This window comes from Salvelinus fontinalis, chromosome 6 (assembly GCF_029448725.1).
Source record: "Salvelinus fontinalis isolate EN_2023a chromosome 6, ASM2944872v1, whole genome shotgun sequence".
NCBI classification, from domain to species: domain Eukaryota; kingdom Metazoa; phylum Chordata; class Actinopteri; order Salmoniformes; family Salmonidae; genus Salvelinus; species Salvelinus fontinalis.
In genome coordinates this window covers 84,579,506-84,597,307 of record NC_074670.1, presented here as the reverse complement: position 1 = coordinate 84,597,307, position 17,802 = coordinate 84,579,506, and the positions used below count along the sequence as shown (strand labels likewise).

General features: G+C 49.4%; 1 protein-coding gene across 2 annotated transcripts in view; it reads left to right on the top strand.

Annotated features, from left to right (window-relative positions):
* The first annotated feature begins 436 nt into the window (after window positions 1-436).
* The window catches only part of LOC129858563 (ectodysplasin-A-like), a 47,452-nt gene continuing 30,086 nt past the window's right edge, over window positions 437-17,802 (top strand). For both annotated transcript variants that reach the window (XM_055927896.1, XM_055927895.1), the window contains exons 1-2: window positions 437-965; window positions 10,564-11,356. In XM_055927896.1, the coding sequence (XP_055783871.1) occupies window positions 624-965; window positions 10,564-11,356 (1,135 nt within the window). In that variant the 5' untranslated portion in view covers window positions 437-623. The remainder of the gene's footprint in view (window positions 966-10,563; window positions 11,357-17,802) is intronic.

Genomic DNA, 17,802 nt, shown 5'->3' with positions numbered 1-17,802 from the left:
AGGTCACAGTTGTAAATGAGAACTTGTTCTCAACTAGCCTACCTGGTTAAATAAAGTTGAAATAAATAAATAAAAATAAACTAATAAATAGCATATAGAAGAGGGAGGTGAAGAATTTTGGGATGATCAGATAGATAATCCTGCTTCCTGCATGAAAATCAATGGACATCGCATTAGTTGCAGGAGAGACCATTGTCCAGCAGATGTCGCTAAAGTCCTGTAGATACCAGAGCAATACATGTTTCTTTAACTGTAGCGTTTGCTTTATAGGATCAGTTCACACTCTCCACAACGCCAAACATTCACCCTTGGTAGGAAAAATACCAAACTGATCACAGATCAGCGTCGGTCTCGGGGCTGGTGGCAGCTTCCGTTAAAAAACATGTGGGCGGAGTCACAAAGGGGAACCACAACGGGAACCAATCAGATACTCGGAAGGCGTGGTCCTCAGTACTCGGACCTTTTGTATCACTACGGAGACGCGTGCAGTTTGCGCTGACCGGAGATTGTACTATCGTTGTTACTATGTTGGCATGAGGATCAAGTCTAGCGAGTAGCGGTGGAACCAACGTGCTGATTATGCCTAGATAAACCAACGCAACTATCTGACACTTTGTGTGATAATGGCATGCGATGGTTCGATTGAAGATTTCCCCGACAAAGTGTTGTTGACCGGATCACCGTCTTCATGCACGTGCATCAATACGTGCAAAACCCACAACAGAAGTAGTAGCAGCGTGAGCAACACCAGTATGGTTTTCCTCGGCTTCTTTATTTTGTCTCTGTCTCTGCACGTTATCACGCTGCTGTGCTACCTGGATCTCCGGTCCGAAGTGAAGCGGGAAATTTCTCAGCGGAAAGGAGGGGACGAAAAGTTGACCCTCGGTGGAACTGATGTGACCGACCTGTTGAACCCCTCCGATCACCGAGTGATGGACTCCGGCGCCCGGGCACAGGGTCACGAGGTAAACAAAACAGAATCCATAGCAACCACACATGCACTCTTTCGCTCCCCAAACATGTGATACATCAGAACTGCTTCTATTTACAATACTTAGTCATGAGCCTATTTCGTTTCCATTTTAGCATTTGAATCATATAGGCTTAGCTCTTGATCAGACCAGTCATCTGTACTCTACAGATCTGAAACGTAGTTTGGTTACGTATGCAGCGATGCACTTGTGTTGTGTAATAACCTGTTCTCCGGTCACTGAGGTGTGTGAATGAGCTGGAAGTCATTGATCAGGTCTGTTCTCCGGTCACTGAGATGTGTGAATGAGCTGGAAGTCATTGATCAGGTCTGTTCTCCGGTCACTGAGGTGTGTGAATGAGCTGGAAGTCATTGATCAGGTCTGTTCTCCGGTCACTGAGGTGTGTGAATGAGCTGGAAGTCATTGATCAGGTCTGTTCCCAGAACTCTGTAGCTTTGAGTAGCCTACTCTAACAGAAACAATCAATCTTAAGAGAAACAGGTGTTCATGACTTCTTTACTGAACAACACCTTGACTCACAGAGAGAGGAGAGGGGAGAACAGAGGAGAGGGGAGAGGAGAGGGGAGAACAGAGGAGGGGAGGAGAGGGGAGAACGGAGGAGAGGGGAGAGGAGAGGGGAGGAGAGGGGAGAGGAGAGGGGAGAACAGAGGAGAGGGGAGAGGAGAGGGGAGAAGAGAGGGGAGGGGAGAAGAGAGGAGAGGGGAGAAGAGAGGAGAGGGGAGAAGAGAGGGGAGGGGAGAAGAGAGGAGAGGGGAGAAGAGAGGAGAGGGGAGAAGAGAGGGGAGAAGAGAGGAGAGGGGAGAAGAGAGGAGAGGGGAGAAGAGAGGAGAGGGGAGAAGAGAGGAGAGGGGAGGAGAGGGGAGAAGAGAGGGGAGGAGAGGGGAGAAGAGAGGAGAGGGGAGAAGAGAGGAGAGGGGAGAAGAGAGGAGAGGGGAGAACAGAGGAGAGGGAGATCAGGAGAGGGGAGAACAGAGGGGAGGAGAGGCAGAACAGGAGAGGAGAGGGGGGAACAGGGGGGAGGAGAGGGGAGGAGAGGCAGGAGAGGGGGAGAGGCAGAACAGGAGAGGAGAGGGGAGAACAGGAGAGGGGGAGAGGCAGAACAGGAGAGGAGAGGGGGAAGTTGAGGCAGCAGTTGGGTGGAAAGATGATGTGGTCATCGTAAAGCCGGCAGGTGCAGAGCCTCCGGCTGAATGTGTAGGCCTGCATTTATTGTCACATCTGATTGGTGTTAATTTTGTTCTGATGTTGCTCACCATTCCACAATAGAACCCCTCCCCCCGGATCAGCACTCCTGCACGTTGAGGTCCAGGCTCCTGATCTGATTGGTGTTCATTCTGTTCCTACAGAGGGTGATGGAATGCTGTGATCAGTCAGAGACTGTGGCTGTATGTTGCCTGTTCCCCCTGAGTGGAACAGGCTATGGGGCTTTCCCTCCTGAGGGCCCTGAGTGGAACAGGCTATGGGGCTTTCCCTCCTGAGGGCCCTGAGTGGAACAGGCTATGGGGCTTTCCCTCCTGAGGGCCCTGAGTGGAACAGGCTATGGGGCTTTCCCTCCTGAGGGCCCTGAGTGGAACAGGCTATAGGGCTTTCCCTCCTGAGGGCCCTGAGTGGAACAGGCTATGGGGCTTTCCCTCCTGAGGGCCCTGAGTGGAACAGGCTATGGGGCTTTCCCTCCTGAGGGCCCTGAGTGGAACAGGCTATGGGGCTTTCCCTCCTGAGGGCCCTGAGTGGAACAGGCTGTGGGGCTTTCCCTCCTGAGGGCCCTGACTGGAACAGGCTATGGGGCTTTCCCTCCTGAGGGCCCTGAGTGGAACAGGCTATGGGGCTTTCCCTCCTGAGGGCCCTGACTGGAACAGGCTATGGGGCTTTCCCTCCTGAGGGCCCTGAGTGGAACAGGCTATGGGGCTTTCCCTCCTGAGGGCCCTGAGTGGAACAGGCTATGGGGCTTTCCCTCCTGAGGGCCCTGACTGGAACAGGCTATGGGGCTTTCCCTCCTGAGGGCCCTGACTGGAACAGGCTATGGGGCTTTCCCTCCTGAGGGCCCTGAGTGGAACAGGCTACGGGGCTTTCCCTCCTGAGGGCCCTGAGTGGAACAGGCTATGGGGCTTTCCCTCCTGAGGGCCCTGAGTGGAACAGGCTATGGGGCTTTCCCTCCTGAGGGCCCTGAGTGGAACAGGCTATGGGGCTTTCCCTCCTGAGGGCCCTGACTGGAACAGGCTATGGGGCTTTCCCTCCTGAGGGCCCTGAGTGGAACAGGCTATGGGGCTTTCCCTCCTGAGGGCCCTGACTGGAACAGGCTATGGGGCTTTCCCTCCTGAGGGCCCTGAGTGGAACAGGCTATGGGGCTTTCCCTCCTGAGGGCCCTGAGTGGAACAGGCTATGGGGCTTTCCCTCCTGAGGGCCCTGAGTGGAACAGGCTATGGGGCTTTCCCTCCTGAGGGCCCTGAGTGGAACAGGCTATGGGGCTTTCCCTCCTGAGGGCCCTGAGTGGAACAGGCTATGGGGCTTTCCCTCCTGAGGGCCCTGAGTGGAACAGGCTATGGGGCTTTCCCTCCTGAGGGCCCTGAGTGGAACAGGCTATGGGGCTTTCCCTCCTGAGGGCCCTGAGTGGAACAGGCTATGGGGCTTTCCCTCCTGAGGGCCCTGAGTGGAACAGGCTATGGGGCTTTCCCTCCTGAGGGCCCTGACTGGAACAGGCTATGGGGCTTTCCCTCCTGAGGGCCCTGAGTGGAACAGGCTATGGGGCTTTCCCTCCTGAGGGCCCTGAGTGGAACAGGCTATGGGGCTTGCCCTCCTGAGGGCCCTGAGTGGAACAGGCTATGGGGCTTTCTCTCCTGAGGGCCCTGAGTGGAACAGGCTATGGGGCTTTCCCTCCTGAGGGCCCTGAGTGGAACAGGCTATGGGGCTTTCTCTCCTGAGGACCCTGAGTGGAACAGGCTATGGGGCTTTCTCTCCTGAGGGCCCTGAGTGGAACAGGCTACGGGGCTTTCCCTCCTGAGGGCCCTGAGTGGAACAGGCTATGGGGCTTTCTCTCCTGAGGACCCTGAGTGGAACAGGCTATGGGGCTTTCCCTCCTGAGGGCCCTGAGTGGAACAGGCTATGGGGCTTTCCCTCCTGAGGGCCCTGAGTGGAACAGGCTATAGGGCTTTCCCTCCTGAGGGCCCTGAGTGGAACAGGCTATGGGGCTTTCCCTCCTGAGGGCCCTGAGTGGAACAGGCTATGGGGCTTTCCCTCCTGAGGGCCCTGAGTGGAACAGGCTATGGGGCTTTCCCTCCTGAGGGCCCTGAGTGGAACAGGCTGTGGGGCTTTCCCTCCTGAGGGCCCTGAGTGGAACAGGCTATGGGGCTTTCTCTCCTGAGGACCCTGAGTGGAACAGGCTATGGGGCTTTCCCTCCTGAGGGCCCTGAGTGGAACAGGCTATGGGGCTTTCTCTCCTGAGGGCCCTGAGTGGAACAGGCTATGGGGCTTTCCCTCCTGAGGGCCCTGAGTGGAACAGGCTATGGGGCTTGCCCTCCTGAGGGCCCTGAGTGGAACAGGCTATGGGGCTTTCCCTCCTGAGGACCCTGAGTGGAACAGGCTATGGGGCTTTCCCTCCTGAGGGCCCTGAGTGGAACAGGCTATGGGGCTTGCCCTCCTGAGGGCCCTGAGTGGAACAGGCTATGGGGCTTTCTCTCCTGAGGGCCCTGAGTGGAACAGGCTACGGGGCTTTCCCTCCTGAGGGCCCTGAGTGGAACAGGCTATGGGGCTTTCTCTCCTGAGGACCCTGAGTGGAACAGGCTATGGGGCTTTCCCTCCTGAGGGCCCTGAGTGGAACAGGCTATGGGGCTTTCCCTCCTGAGGGCCCTGAGTGGAACAGGCTATGGGGCTTTCCCTCCTGAGGGCCCTGAGTGGAACAGGCTAAGGGGCTTTCCCTCCTGAGGGCCCTGAGTGGAACAGGCTAAGGGGCTTTCCCTCCTGAGGGCCCTGAGTGGAACAGGCTATGGGGCTTTCCCTCCTGAGGGCCCTGAGTGGAACAGGCTATGGGGCTTTCCCTCCTGAGGGCCCTGAGTGGAACAGGCTATGGGGCTTTCCCTCCTGAGGGCCCTGAGTGGAACAGGCTAAGGGGCTTTCCCTCCTGAGGGCCCTGAGTGGAACAGGCTATGGGGCTTTCCCTCCTGAGGGCCCTGAGTGGAACAGGCTAAGGGGCTTTCCCTCCTGAGGGCCCTGAGTGGAACAGGCTATGGGGCTTTCCCTCCTGAGGGCCCTGAGTGGAACAGGCTATGGGGCTTTCCCTCCTGAGGGCCCTGAGTGGAACAGGCCTTTTCTGTCACCCAGCTGGTGATGCTCTCTCTGTGAGGACAGCGAGGTGCAGGGCATGATGAGACACAGCACTACAGCTGTACATATTCACTAGGCTGTACTGTATGCTGTTCCTCCAGATGTCTGCCTTAAACACGGCTGATTACTGAGGCCACAGTTTACATAGTGGTAGAAACAGGAGCATGTGGTGGAGGGGTGTGCGTGCGTGCGTGCGTGCTGTGTGTGTGTGTGTCTGTGTGTGGTGTCTGTGTGTCTGTGTGTCTGTGTGTCTGTGTGTCTGTGTCTGTGTGTGTGTGTGTGTGTGTGTGTGTGTGTGTGTGTGTGTGTGTGTGTGTGTGTGTGTGTGTCTGTGTGTCTGTGTGTCTGTGTGTGTGTGTGTGTGTGTGTGTGTCTGTGTGTGGTGTGTGTGTGTCTGTGTGTGTGTCTGTGTGTCTGTGTGTCTGTGTGTCTGTGTGTCTGTGTCTGTGTCTGTGTCTGTGTCTGTGTGTGTGTGTGTGTGTGTGTGTCTGTGTGTGTCTGTGTGTGGTGTGTGTGTGTCTGTGTGTCTGTGTGTCTGTGTCTGTGTCTGTGTCTGTGTGTGTGTGTGTGTGTGTGTGTGTGGTGTGTGTGTGCGCCGCACCACCACAAAAGCCATACCGCAGTACTTGTTAGTGTTCAGACACTTGCTCCAGCTTTGAAGATATGTTCTCTCCCCTCCTGCTCAGATGAAAGCTTGTCCCTCTGGTTGGCACTTGACAGACATTCCACCTCGTTGGTATCCAGTCATCTAATGCTGCATGTCTTAGTAGTGAGGGGATTTACCATGTCTTAATGTAGGGCTAGTCAGGTAGCATGTCTTAGTTAATGTAGGGCTAGTCAGGTAGCATGTCTTAGTTAATGTAGGACTAGTCAGGTAGCATGTCTTAGTAGTGAGGGGATTTACCATGTCTTAATGTCGGGCTAGTCAGGTAGCATGTCTTAGTTAATGTAGGACCAACCAGGTAGCATGTCTTAGTTAATGTAGGGCTAGTCAGGTAGCATGTCTTAGTAGTGAGGTGATTTACCATGTCTTAATGTAGGGCTAGTCAGGTAGCATGTCTTAGTAGTGAGGGGATTTACCATGTCTTAATGTAGGGCTAGTCAGGTAGCATGTCTTAGTAGTGAGGGGATTTACCATGTCTTAATGTAGGGCTAGTCAGGTAGCATGTCTTAGTTAATGTAGGACCAACCAGGTAGCATGTCTTAGTTAATGTAGGGCTAGTCAGGTAGCATGTCTTAGTAGTGAGGTGATTTACCATGTCTTAATGTAGGGCTAGTCAGGTAGCATGTCTTAGTTAATGTAGGACTAGTCAGGTAGCATGTCTTAGTAGTGAGGGGATTTACCATGTCTTAATGTAGGGCTAGTCAGGTAGCATGTCTTAGTAGTGAGGGGATTTACCATGTCTTAATGTAGGGCTAGTCAGGTAGCATGTCTTAGTTAATGTAGGACCAACCAGGTAGAATGTCTTAGTTAATGTAGGGCCAGCCAGGTAGCATGTCTTAGTTAATGTAGGGCCATTAATGTAGGGCTAGTCAGGTAGCATGTCTTAGTTAATGTAGGGCCATTAATGTAGGGCTAGTCAGGTAGCATGTCTTAGTTAATGTAGGGCCATTAATGTAGGGCTAGTCAGGTAGCATGTCTTAGTTAATGTAGGGCCATTAATGTAGGGCTAGTCAGGTAGCATGTCTTAGTTAATGTAGGGCTAGTCAGGTAGCATGTCTTAGTTAATGTAGGACCAGTCAGGTAGCATGTCTTAGTTAATGTAGGACCAGTCAAGTAGCATGTCTTAGTTAATGTAGGACCAGCCAGGTAGCATGTCTTAGTTAATGTAGGGCCATTAATGTAGGGCTAGTCAGGTAGCATGTCTTAGTTAATGTAGGACTAGTCAGGTAGCATGTCTTAGTTAATGTAGGGCCATTAATGTAGGGCTAGTCAGGTAGCATGTCTTAGTTAATGTAGGACCAGTCAGGTAGCATGTCTTAGTTAATGTAGGGCCATTAATGTAGGGCTAGTCAGGTAGCATGTCTTAGTTAATGTAGGACTAGTCAGGTAGCATGTCTTAGTTAATGTAGGGCCATTAATGTAGTGCTAGTCAGGTAGCATGTCTTAGTTAATGTAGGACTAGTCAGGTAGCATGTCTTAGTTAATGTAGGGCCAGCCAGGTAGCATGTCTTAGTTAATGTAGGGCCAACCAGGTAGCATGTCTTAGTTAATGTAGGGCTAGTCAGGTAGCATGTCTTAGTTAATGTAGGGCCAACCAGGTAGCATGTCTTAGTTAATGTAGGGCTAGTCAGGTAGCATGTCTTAGTTAATGTAGGGCCAGCCAGGTAGCATGTCTTAGTTAATGTAGGGCCAACCAGGTAGCATGTCTTAGTTAATGTAGGGCTAGTCAGGTACCATGTCTTAGTTAATGTAGGGCCAACCAGGTAGCATGTCTTAGTTAATGTAGGGCTAGTCAGGTAGCATGACTTAGTTAATGTAGGGCTAGTCAGGTAGCATGTCTTAGTTAATGTAGGACTAGTCAGGTAGCATGTCTTAGTTAATGTAGGACTAGTCAGGTAGCATGTCTTAGTTAATGTAGGGCTAGTCAGGTAGCATGTCTTAGTTAATGTAGGGCCAGCCAGGTAGCATGTCTTAGTTAATGTAGGGCCATTAATGTAGGGCCATTAATGTAGGGCTAGTCAGGTAGCATGTCTTAGTTAATGTAGGGCCATTAATGTAGGGCCAGCCAGGTAGCATGCCTTAGTTAATGTAGGACTAGTCAGGTAGCATGTCTTAGTTAATGTAGGGCTAGTCAGGTAGCATGTCTTAGTTAATGTAGGGCTAGTCAGGTAGCATGTCTTAGTTAATGTAGGGCCAGCCAGGTAGCATGTCTTAGTTAATGTAGGGCTAGTCAGGTAGCATGTCTTAGTTAATGTAGGGCTAGTCAGGTAGAATGTCTTAGTTAATGTAGGGCTAGTCAGGTAGCATGTCTTAGTTAATGTAGGACCAGTCAGGTAGCATGTCTTAGTAGTGAGGGGATTTACCATGTCTTAATGTAGGGCCATTAATGTAGCATGTCTTAGTTAATGTAGGGCTAGTCAGGTAGCATGTCTTAGTTAATGTAGGGCCAACCAGGTAGCATGTCTTAGTTAATGTAGGGCTAGTCAGGTAGCATGTCTTAGTTAATGTAGGGCCAACCAGGTAGCATGTCTTAGTTAATGTAGGGCCAACCAGGTAGCATGTCTTAGTTAATGTAGGGCTAGTCAGGTAGCATGTCTTAGTTAATGTAGGGCCAACCAGGTAGCATGTCTTAGTAGTGAGGTGATTTACCATGTCTTAGTTAATGTAGGGCCAACCAGGTAGCATGTCTTAGTTAATGTAGGGCTAGTCAGGTAGCATGTCTTAGTTAATGTAGGACTAGTCAGGTAGCATGCCTTAGTTAATGTAGGACTAGTCAGGTAGCATGTCTTAGTTAATGTAGGGCCAGCCAGGTAGCATGTCTTAGTTAATGTAGGGCTAGTCAGGTAGCATGTCTTAGTTAATGTAGGACCAGTCAGGTAGCATGTCTTAGTTAATGTAGGGCTAGTCAGGTAGCATGTCTTAGTTAATGTAGGACCAACCAGGTAGCATGTCTTAGTTAATGTAGGACCAGCTGGGTAGCATGTCTTAGTTAATGTAGGGCCATTAATGTAGGACCAGCTGGGTAGCATGTCTTAGTTAATGTAGGGCCATTAATGTAGGGCTAGTCAGGTAGCATGTCTTAGTTAATGTAGGGCCATTAATGTAGGGCTAGTCAGGTAGAATGTCTTAGTTAATGTAGGGCTAGTCAGGTAGCATGTCTTAGTTAATGTAGGACTAGTCAGGTAGCATGTCTTAGTAGTGAGGTGATTTACCATGTCTTAGTTAATGTAGGGCCAGCTGGGTAGCATGTCTTAGATAATACAATATAGTACTGTACTGTATAATACAGGGCAGTACAATGCAGTAGAGTATAGTACAGGGCAGTACAATACAGTATAGTACAATACTGTGGAGTATAGTACATGTCAGTACATTGCAGTAGAGTACAGGGCAGTACAATGCAGTAGAGTATAGTACAGGGCAGTACAATACAGTATAGTACAATACTGTGGAGTATTGTACTATACAGGGGCGGCAGGTAGCCTAGTGGTTAGAGCGTTGGACTTGTAACCGAAAGGTTGTAAGTTCGAATCCCCGAGCTGACAAGGTCATCTGTCATCCTGCCCCTGAACAAGGCAGTTAACCCACTGTTCCTAGGCCGTCATTGAAAAATAAGGATTTGTTCTTAACTGACTTGCCTAGTTAAATAAAGATAATATCCGATGTTAGATTTTTTTTTTTTAACTCCAATTTGTAAGTCGCTCTGGATAAGAGCGTCTGCTAAATGACTTAAATGTAAATGTAAATGTATAGTACAGGGCAGTACAATGCAGTATAGTACAGGGCAGTACAATGCAGTAGAGTATAGTACAGGTCAGTACAATACTGACAGTACTCATTGTATATAGCCATGTTATTACTACTCCCTGTATATGTTATTTTCTACTTCCTGTATATAGCCGTGTTCTTTTCTACTTCCTGTATATAGCCGTGTTATTTTCTACTTCCTGTATATAGGCGTGTTCTTTTCTACTTCCTGTATATAGCTGTGTTATTTTCTACTTCCTGTATATAACCGTGTTCTTTTCTACTTCATGTAAAAAGCCGTGTTCTTTTCTACTTCCTGTATAAAGCCGTGTTCTTTTCTACTTCCTGTATATAGCCGTGTTATTTTCTACTTCCTGTATATAGCCTTGTTATTTTCTACTTCCTGTATATAGCCATGTTATTTTCTACTTCCTGTATATAGCCATGTTATTTTCTACTTCCTGTATATAGCCATGTTATTTTCTACTTCCTGTATATAGCCGTGTTGTTTTCTACTTCCTGTATATAGCCGTGTTATTTTCTACTTCCTGTATACAACTGTGTTATTTTCTACTTCCTGTATATAGCCATATCATTTTCTACTGATTTATTTTTATTTGTGTATTCATTCCTATTGTCATGACTCGTAAGTAAGCATTTCACTGTTTTACACCTGTTGTCTACGAAGTGTGTGACAAATACATTTTGGTTTGATGATTTATTACCGTGTCAAATTATATCGTCAAAATGTGACTGACTAAGGAAGTCTTCAAAAGACAGTCTACTTTGAACAGGGGCTTAAATATTGCTATCCTGAGCAGTGTTTTGCTTCTGTTTCAACAGGAGAGGTTGGATGGCCACCCCACCAGACCCCCCACAGCCCCAGGGGACAGTAGCAGTATTCACAGACAGCCGGATGGCCACCCCACCAGACCCCCCACAGCCCCAGGGGACAGTAGCAGTATCCACAGACAGCCGGATGGCCACCCCACCAGACCCCCCTCAGCCCCAGGGGACAGTAGCAGTATCCACAGACAGCCGGATGGCCACCCCACCAGACCCCCCTCAGCCCCAGGGGACAGTAGCAGTATTCACAGACAGCCGGATGGCCACCCCACCAGACCCCCCTCAGCCCCAGGGGACAGTAGCAGTATCCACAGACAGCCGGATGGCCACCCCACCAGACCCCCCACAGCCCCAGGGGACAGTAGCAGTATTCACAGACAGCCGGATGGCCACCCCACCAGACCCCCCACAGCCCCAGGGGACAGTAGCAGTATTCACAGACAGCCGGATGGCCACCCCACCAGACCCGCCACAGCCCCAGGGGACAGTAGCAGTATCCACAGACAGCCGGATGGCCACCCCACCAGACCCCCCACAGCCCCAGGGGACAGTAGCAGTATTCACAGACAGCCGGATGGCCACCCCACCAGACCCCCCACAGCCCCAGGGGAGGGTAGCAGTATTCACAGACAGCCGGATGGCCACCCCACCAGACCCCCCACAGCCCCAGGGGACAGTAGCAGTATTCACAGACAGCCGGATGGCCACCCCACCAGACCCGCCACAGCCCCAGGGGACAGTAGCAGTATTCACAGAGCCAAACGGAGCCCAAGGAAACACTCTGACTCAGGTATAGGCTTTAGCTCAACCAACTACACAGTGTTCATGTTTCAACTGTTTATTCCATCCTGCACACGCACACACACACACACACACACACACACACACACACACACACACACACACACACACACACACACACACACACACACACACACACACACACACACACACACACACACACACACACACACACACACACACACACAGAGAGAGAAAAACAGACACATACTCAGAAATTAGCTAATCAGGCTGAACACACAGACATGACAGGCAGGGCCAGCTACAGAACCTGTCCCCTGAAGCTAGCTAGACAGACAGGGCCAGCTACAGAACCTGTCCCCTGAAGCTAGCTAGACAGACAGGGCCAGCTACAGAACCTGTCCCCTGAAGCTAGCTAGACAGGCAGGGCCAGCTACAGAACCTGTCCCCTGAAGCTAGCTAGACAGGCAGGGCCAGCTACAGAACCTGTCCCCTGAAGCTAGCTAGACAGACAGGGCCAGCTACAGAACCTGTCCCCTGAAGCTAGCTAGACAGACAGGGCCAGCTACAGAACCTGTCCCCTGAAGCTAGCTAGACAGGCAGGGCCAGCTACAGAACCTGTCCCCTGAAGCTAGCTAGACAGACAGGGCCAGCTACAGAACCTGTCCCCTGAAGCTAGCTAGACAGACAGGGCCAGCTACAGAACCTGTCCCCTGAAGCTAGCTAGACAGACAGGGCCAGCTACAGAACCTGTCCCCTGAAGCTAGCTAGACAGACAGGGCCAGCTACAGAACCTGTCCCCTGAAGCTAGCTAGACAGACAGGGCCAGCTACAGAACCTGTCCCCTGAAGCTAGCTAGACAGACAGGGCCAGCTACAGAACCTGTCCCCTGAAGCTAGCTAGACAGACAGGGCCAGCTACAGAACCTGTCCCCTGAAGCTAGCTAGACAGACAGGATCAGCTACAGAACCTGTCCCCTGAAGCTAGCTAGACAGACAGGGTCAGCTACAGAAGGGAATAGGGCCCTGGTCTAAAGTAGTGCACTATATAGGGAATAGGGCTCTGGTCTAAAGTAGTGCACTATTAGGGAATAGGGCCCTGGTCTAAAGTAGTGCACTATGTAGGGAATAGGGCTCTGGTCTAAAGTAGTGCACTATATAGGGAATAGGGCCCTGGTCTAAAGTAGTGCACTATATAGGGAGTAGGGCCCTGGTCTAAAGTAGTGCACTATATAGGGAATAGGGCCCTGGTCTAAAGTAGTGCACTATATAGGGAATAGGGCCCTGGTCTAAAGTAGTGCACTATATAGGGAATAGGGCCCTGTTCTAAAGTAGTGCACTATGTAGGGAATAGGGCTCTGGTCTAAAGTAGTGCACTATATATAGGGAATAGGGCCCTGGTCTAAAGTAGTGCACTATATAGGGAATAGGGCCCTGGTCTAAAGTAGTGCACTGTAAATGGAATAGGACTCCGGTCTGAAGTAGTGCACTATATAGGGAGTAGGGCCCTGGTCTAAAGTAGTGCACTATATAGGGAATAGGGCCCTGGTCTAAAGTAGTGCACTATATAGGGAATAGGGCCCTGGTCTAAAGTAGTGCACTATATAGGGAATAGGGCCCTGGTCTAAAGTAGTGCACTATTTAGGGAATAGGGCCCTGGTCTAAAGTAGTGCACTATATAGGGAGTAGGGCCCTGGTCTAAAGTAGTGCACTATAAATGGAATAGGGCCCTGGTCTAAAGTAGTGCACTATATAGGGAATAGGGCCCTGGTCTAAAGTAGTGCACTATAAATGGAATAGGGCCCTGGTCTAAAGTAGTGCACTATATAGGGAATAGGGCTCTGGTCTAAAGTAGTGCATTATATATGGGGAATAGGGCCCTGGTCTAAAGTAGTGCACTATACAGGGAATAGGGCCCTGGTCTAAAGTAGTGCACTATATAGGGAATAGGGCCCTGGTCTAAAGTAGTGCACTATATAGGGAATAGGGCCCTGGTCTAAAGTAGTGCACTATTTAGGGAATAGGGCCCTGGTCTAAAGTAGTGCACTATAAAGGGACTAGGGCCCTGGTCTAAAGTAGTGCACTATATATAGGGAATAGGGCCCTGGTCTAAAGTAGTGCACTATATAGGGAATAGGGCCCTGGTCTAAAGTAGTGCACTATGTAGGGAATAGGGCTCTGGTCTAAAGTAGTGCACTATATATAGGGAATAGGGCCCTGGTCTAAAGTAGTGCGTTATATAGGGAATAGGGCCCTGGTCTAAAGTAGTGCACTATGTAGGGAATAGGGCTCTGGTCTAAAGTAGTGCACTATATAGGGAATAGGGCCCTTGTCTAAAGTAGTGCACTATATAGGGAATAGGGCCCTGGTGTAAAGTAGTGCACTATATAGGGAGTAGCGCCCTGGTCTAAAGTAGTGCACTATATAGGGAATAGGGCCCTGGTCTAAAGTAGTGCACTATATAGGGAGTAGGGCCCTGGTCTAAAGTAGTGCACTATATAGGGAGTAGCGCCCTGGTCTAAAGTAGTGCACTATATAGGGAATAGGGCCCTGGTCTACAGTAGTGCACTATATAGGGAGTAGGGCCCTGGTCTAAAGTAGTGCACTATATAGGGAATAGGGCCCTGGTCTAAAGTAGTGCACTATATAGGGAATAGGGCCCTGGTCTAAAGTAGTGCACTATATAGGGAATAGGGCCCTGGTCTAAAGTAGTGCACTATATAGGGAGTAGGGCCCTGGTCTAAAGTAGTGCACTATAAATGGAATAGGGCCCTGGTCTAAAGTAGTGCACTATATAGGGAATAGGGCCCTGGTCTAAAGTAGTGCACTGTAAATGGAATAGGGCCCTGGTCTAAAGTAGTGCACTATATAGGGAATAGGGTCCTGGTCTAAAGTAGTGTACTATATAGGGAATAGGGCCCTGGTCTAAAGTAGTGCACTATATAGGGAATAGGGCCCTGGTCTAAAGTAGTGCACTATATAGGGAATAGGGCCCTGGTCTAAAGTAGTGCACTATATAGGGAATAGGGCCCTGGTCTATAGTAGTGCACTATATAGGGAATAGGGCCCTGGTCTAAAGTAGTGCACTATAAAGGGACTAGGGTGCCATTTGGGATGCTCCCTCTGTGTATAATAGATCTACTAGCTAGTAGATTTGTCTACTTCTAACCCAGAGTGCACTCTGTTTAAGCTAGGAGTTATCTCTTGGTCACCAAACAGCATGACAATCACTGACAACGGCAGACCAATTACGATCTTTTACACGATTGTTGGCGGAAGTTTGTTTATGGTTTCTCACCGTGTTGTGGAATACATTTTAATACATTTAACGGAGCTGCTCCACCATCCAGGGTTGACAGTGTTCCTGCGTTGGATTGATTATCAGTTGGATGTGAAACGAGGGAAATTAGGATTTCGCCCCGATTTGAGCGTGACTCGTGGTGGAGTTTTACCATTTCTAAAGAATCTACATAATGTCCCACTAGGTATTCAGGATCAGACATTCCTTTAGACTGGTGATTACAGGACATTCCTATAGACTGGTGATTACAGGACATTCCTTTAGACTGGTGATTACAGGACATTCCTATAGACTGGTGATTACAGGACATTCCTTTAGACTGGTGATTACAGGACATTCCTATAGACTGGTGATTACAGGACATTCCTTTAGACTGGTGATTACAGGACATTCCTATAGACTGGTGATTACAGGACATTCCATTAGACTGGTGATTACAGGACATTCCTATAGACTGGTGATTACAGGACATTCCTATAGACTGGTGATTACAGGACATTCCTTTAGACTGGTGATTACAGGACATTCCTTTAGACTGGTGATTACAGGACATTCCATTAGACTGGTGATTACAGGACATTCCTATAGACTGGTGATTACAGGACATTCCATTAGACTGGTGATTACAGGACATTCCTTTAGACTGGTGATTACAGGACATTCCTATAGACTGGTGATTACAGGACATTCCTTTAGACTGGTGATTACAGGACATTCCTATAGACTGGTGATTACAGGACATTCCTTTAGACTGGTGATTACAGGACATTCCTTTAGACTGGTGATTACAGGACATTCCATTAGACTGGTGATTACAGGACATTCCATTAGACTGGTGATTACAGGACATTCCATTAGACTGGTGATTACAGGACATTCCTTTAGACTGGTGATTACAGGACATTCCATTAGACTGGTGATTACAGGACATTCCATTAGACTGGTAATTACAGGACATTCCTATAGACTAATGATTACAGGACATTCCTTTAGACTGGTGATTACAGGACATTCCTTTAGACTGGTGATTACAGGACATTCATTTAGACTGGTGATTACAGGACATTCCTTTAGACTGGTGATTACAGGACATTCATTTAGACTGGTGATTACAGGACATTCCATTAGACTGGTGATTACAGGACATTCCTATAGACTAATGATTACAGGACATTCCTTTAGACTGGTGATTACAGGACATTCCTTTAGACTGGTGATTACAGGACATTCATTTAGACTGGTGATTACAGGACATTCCTTTAGACTGGTGATTACAGGACATTCATTTAGACTGGTGATTACAGGACATTCCATTAGACTGGTGATTACAGGACATTCCTATAGACTAATGATTACAGGACATTCCTTTAGACTAGTGATTACAGGACATTCCTTTAGACTGGTGATTACAGGACATTCATTTAGACTGGTGATTACAGGACATTCCTTTAGACTGGTGATTACAGGACATTCCTTTAGACTAGTGATTACAGGACATTCCTTTAGACTGGTGATTACAGGACATTCCATTAGACTGGTGATTACAGGACATTCCTTTAGACTGGTGATTACAGGACATTCCTTTAGACTGGTGATTACAGGACATTCCATTAGACTGGTGATTACAGGACATTCCTTTAGACTGGTGATTACAGGACATTCCTTTAGACTGTTGATTACAGGACATTCATTTAGACTGGTGATTACAGGACATTCCTTTAGACTGGTGATTACAGGACATTCCTTTAGACTAGTGATTACAGGACATTCCTATAGACTGGTGATTACAGGACATTCCTTTAGACTGGTGATTACAGGACATTCCATTAGACTGGTGATTACAGGACATTCCTTTAGACTGGTGATTACAGGACATTCCTTTAGACTGGTGATTACAGGACATTCCTTTAGACTGGTGATTACAGGACATTCCTTTAGACTGGTGATTACAGGGAGCTGACTGATTACTCAGGGGAAGCTCAGTTTTTGGGTTTAAATTAGTAGAGAAAACTCACCTTTGGGACAATCGCCATCAATCTGTAAAACTGAGAGACAGTAACCACTACCAGACCCCTGCACTCCCTTCCCGCAACACACACACATCCTTTTGTAATCTCAGCCTCTGAGCTGTGTGTGTGTGTGTGTGTGTGTGTGTGTGTGTGTGTGTGTGTGTGTGTGTGTGTGTGTGTGTGTGTGTGTGTGTGTGTACTCACACACACACACGTGTTACTCCCAGAGACCGACATCTTCAAAGACCAAAGGCTGTTTTTTATTTGCATAGCTCACATTCTAAACATCGAGGACTGAAGCAAAGCTGTGCACGTCGAGGACTGAAGCAAAGCTGTGCACGTCGAGGACTGAAGCAAAGCTGTGCACGTCGAGGACTGAAGCAAAGCTGTGCACGTCGAGGACTGAAGATGGGGGTTCTAAATCACATCAGTGAAATGAATGAAACACATCAATACGACACATCCTCTAAGACAGCCCCCCGGTTCGTCCTCTGAGACAGCCCCCCTGGTTCGTCCTCTAAGACAGCCCACCTGGTTCGTCCTCTAAGACAGCCCCCCTTGTTCGTCCTCTAAGACAGCCCCCCTTGTTCGTCCTCTAAGACAGCCCCCCTGGTTCGTTCTCTAAGACAGCCCCCCTGGTTCGTCCTCTAAGACAGCCCCTCTGGTTCGTCCTCTAAGACAGCCCCCCTGGTTCGTTCTCTAAGACAGCCCCCCTGGTTCGTCCTCTAAGACAGCCCCCCTGGTTCGTCCTCTGAGACAGCCCCCCGGTTTGTCCTCTAAGACAGCCCCCCTGGTTCGTCCTCTAAGACAGCCCCCCTGGTTCGTCCTCTAAGACAGCCCCCCTGGTTCGTCCTCTAAGACAGCCCCCCTGGTTCGTCCTCTAAGACAGCCCCCCTGGTTCGTCCTCTAAGACAGCCCCCCGGTTCGTCCTCTGAGACAGCCCACCGGTTCGTCCTCTAAGACAGCCCCCCTGGTTCGTCCTCTAAGACAGTCCCCCTGGTTCGTCCTCTAAGACAGCCCTCCTGGTTCGTCCTCTGAGACAGCCCACCTGGTTCGTCCTCTAAGACAGCCCCCCGGTTCGTCCTCTAAGACAGCCCCCCGGTTCGTCCTCTAAGACAGCCCCCCGGTTCGTCCTCTGAGACAGCCCCCCGGTTCGTCCTCTGAG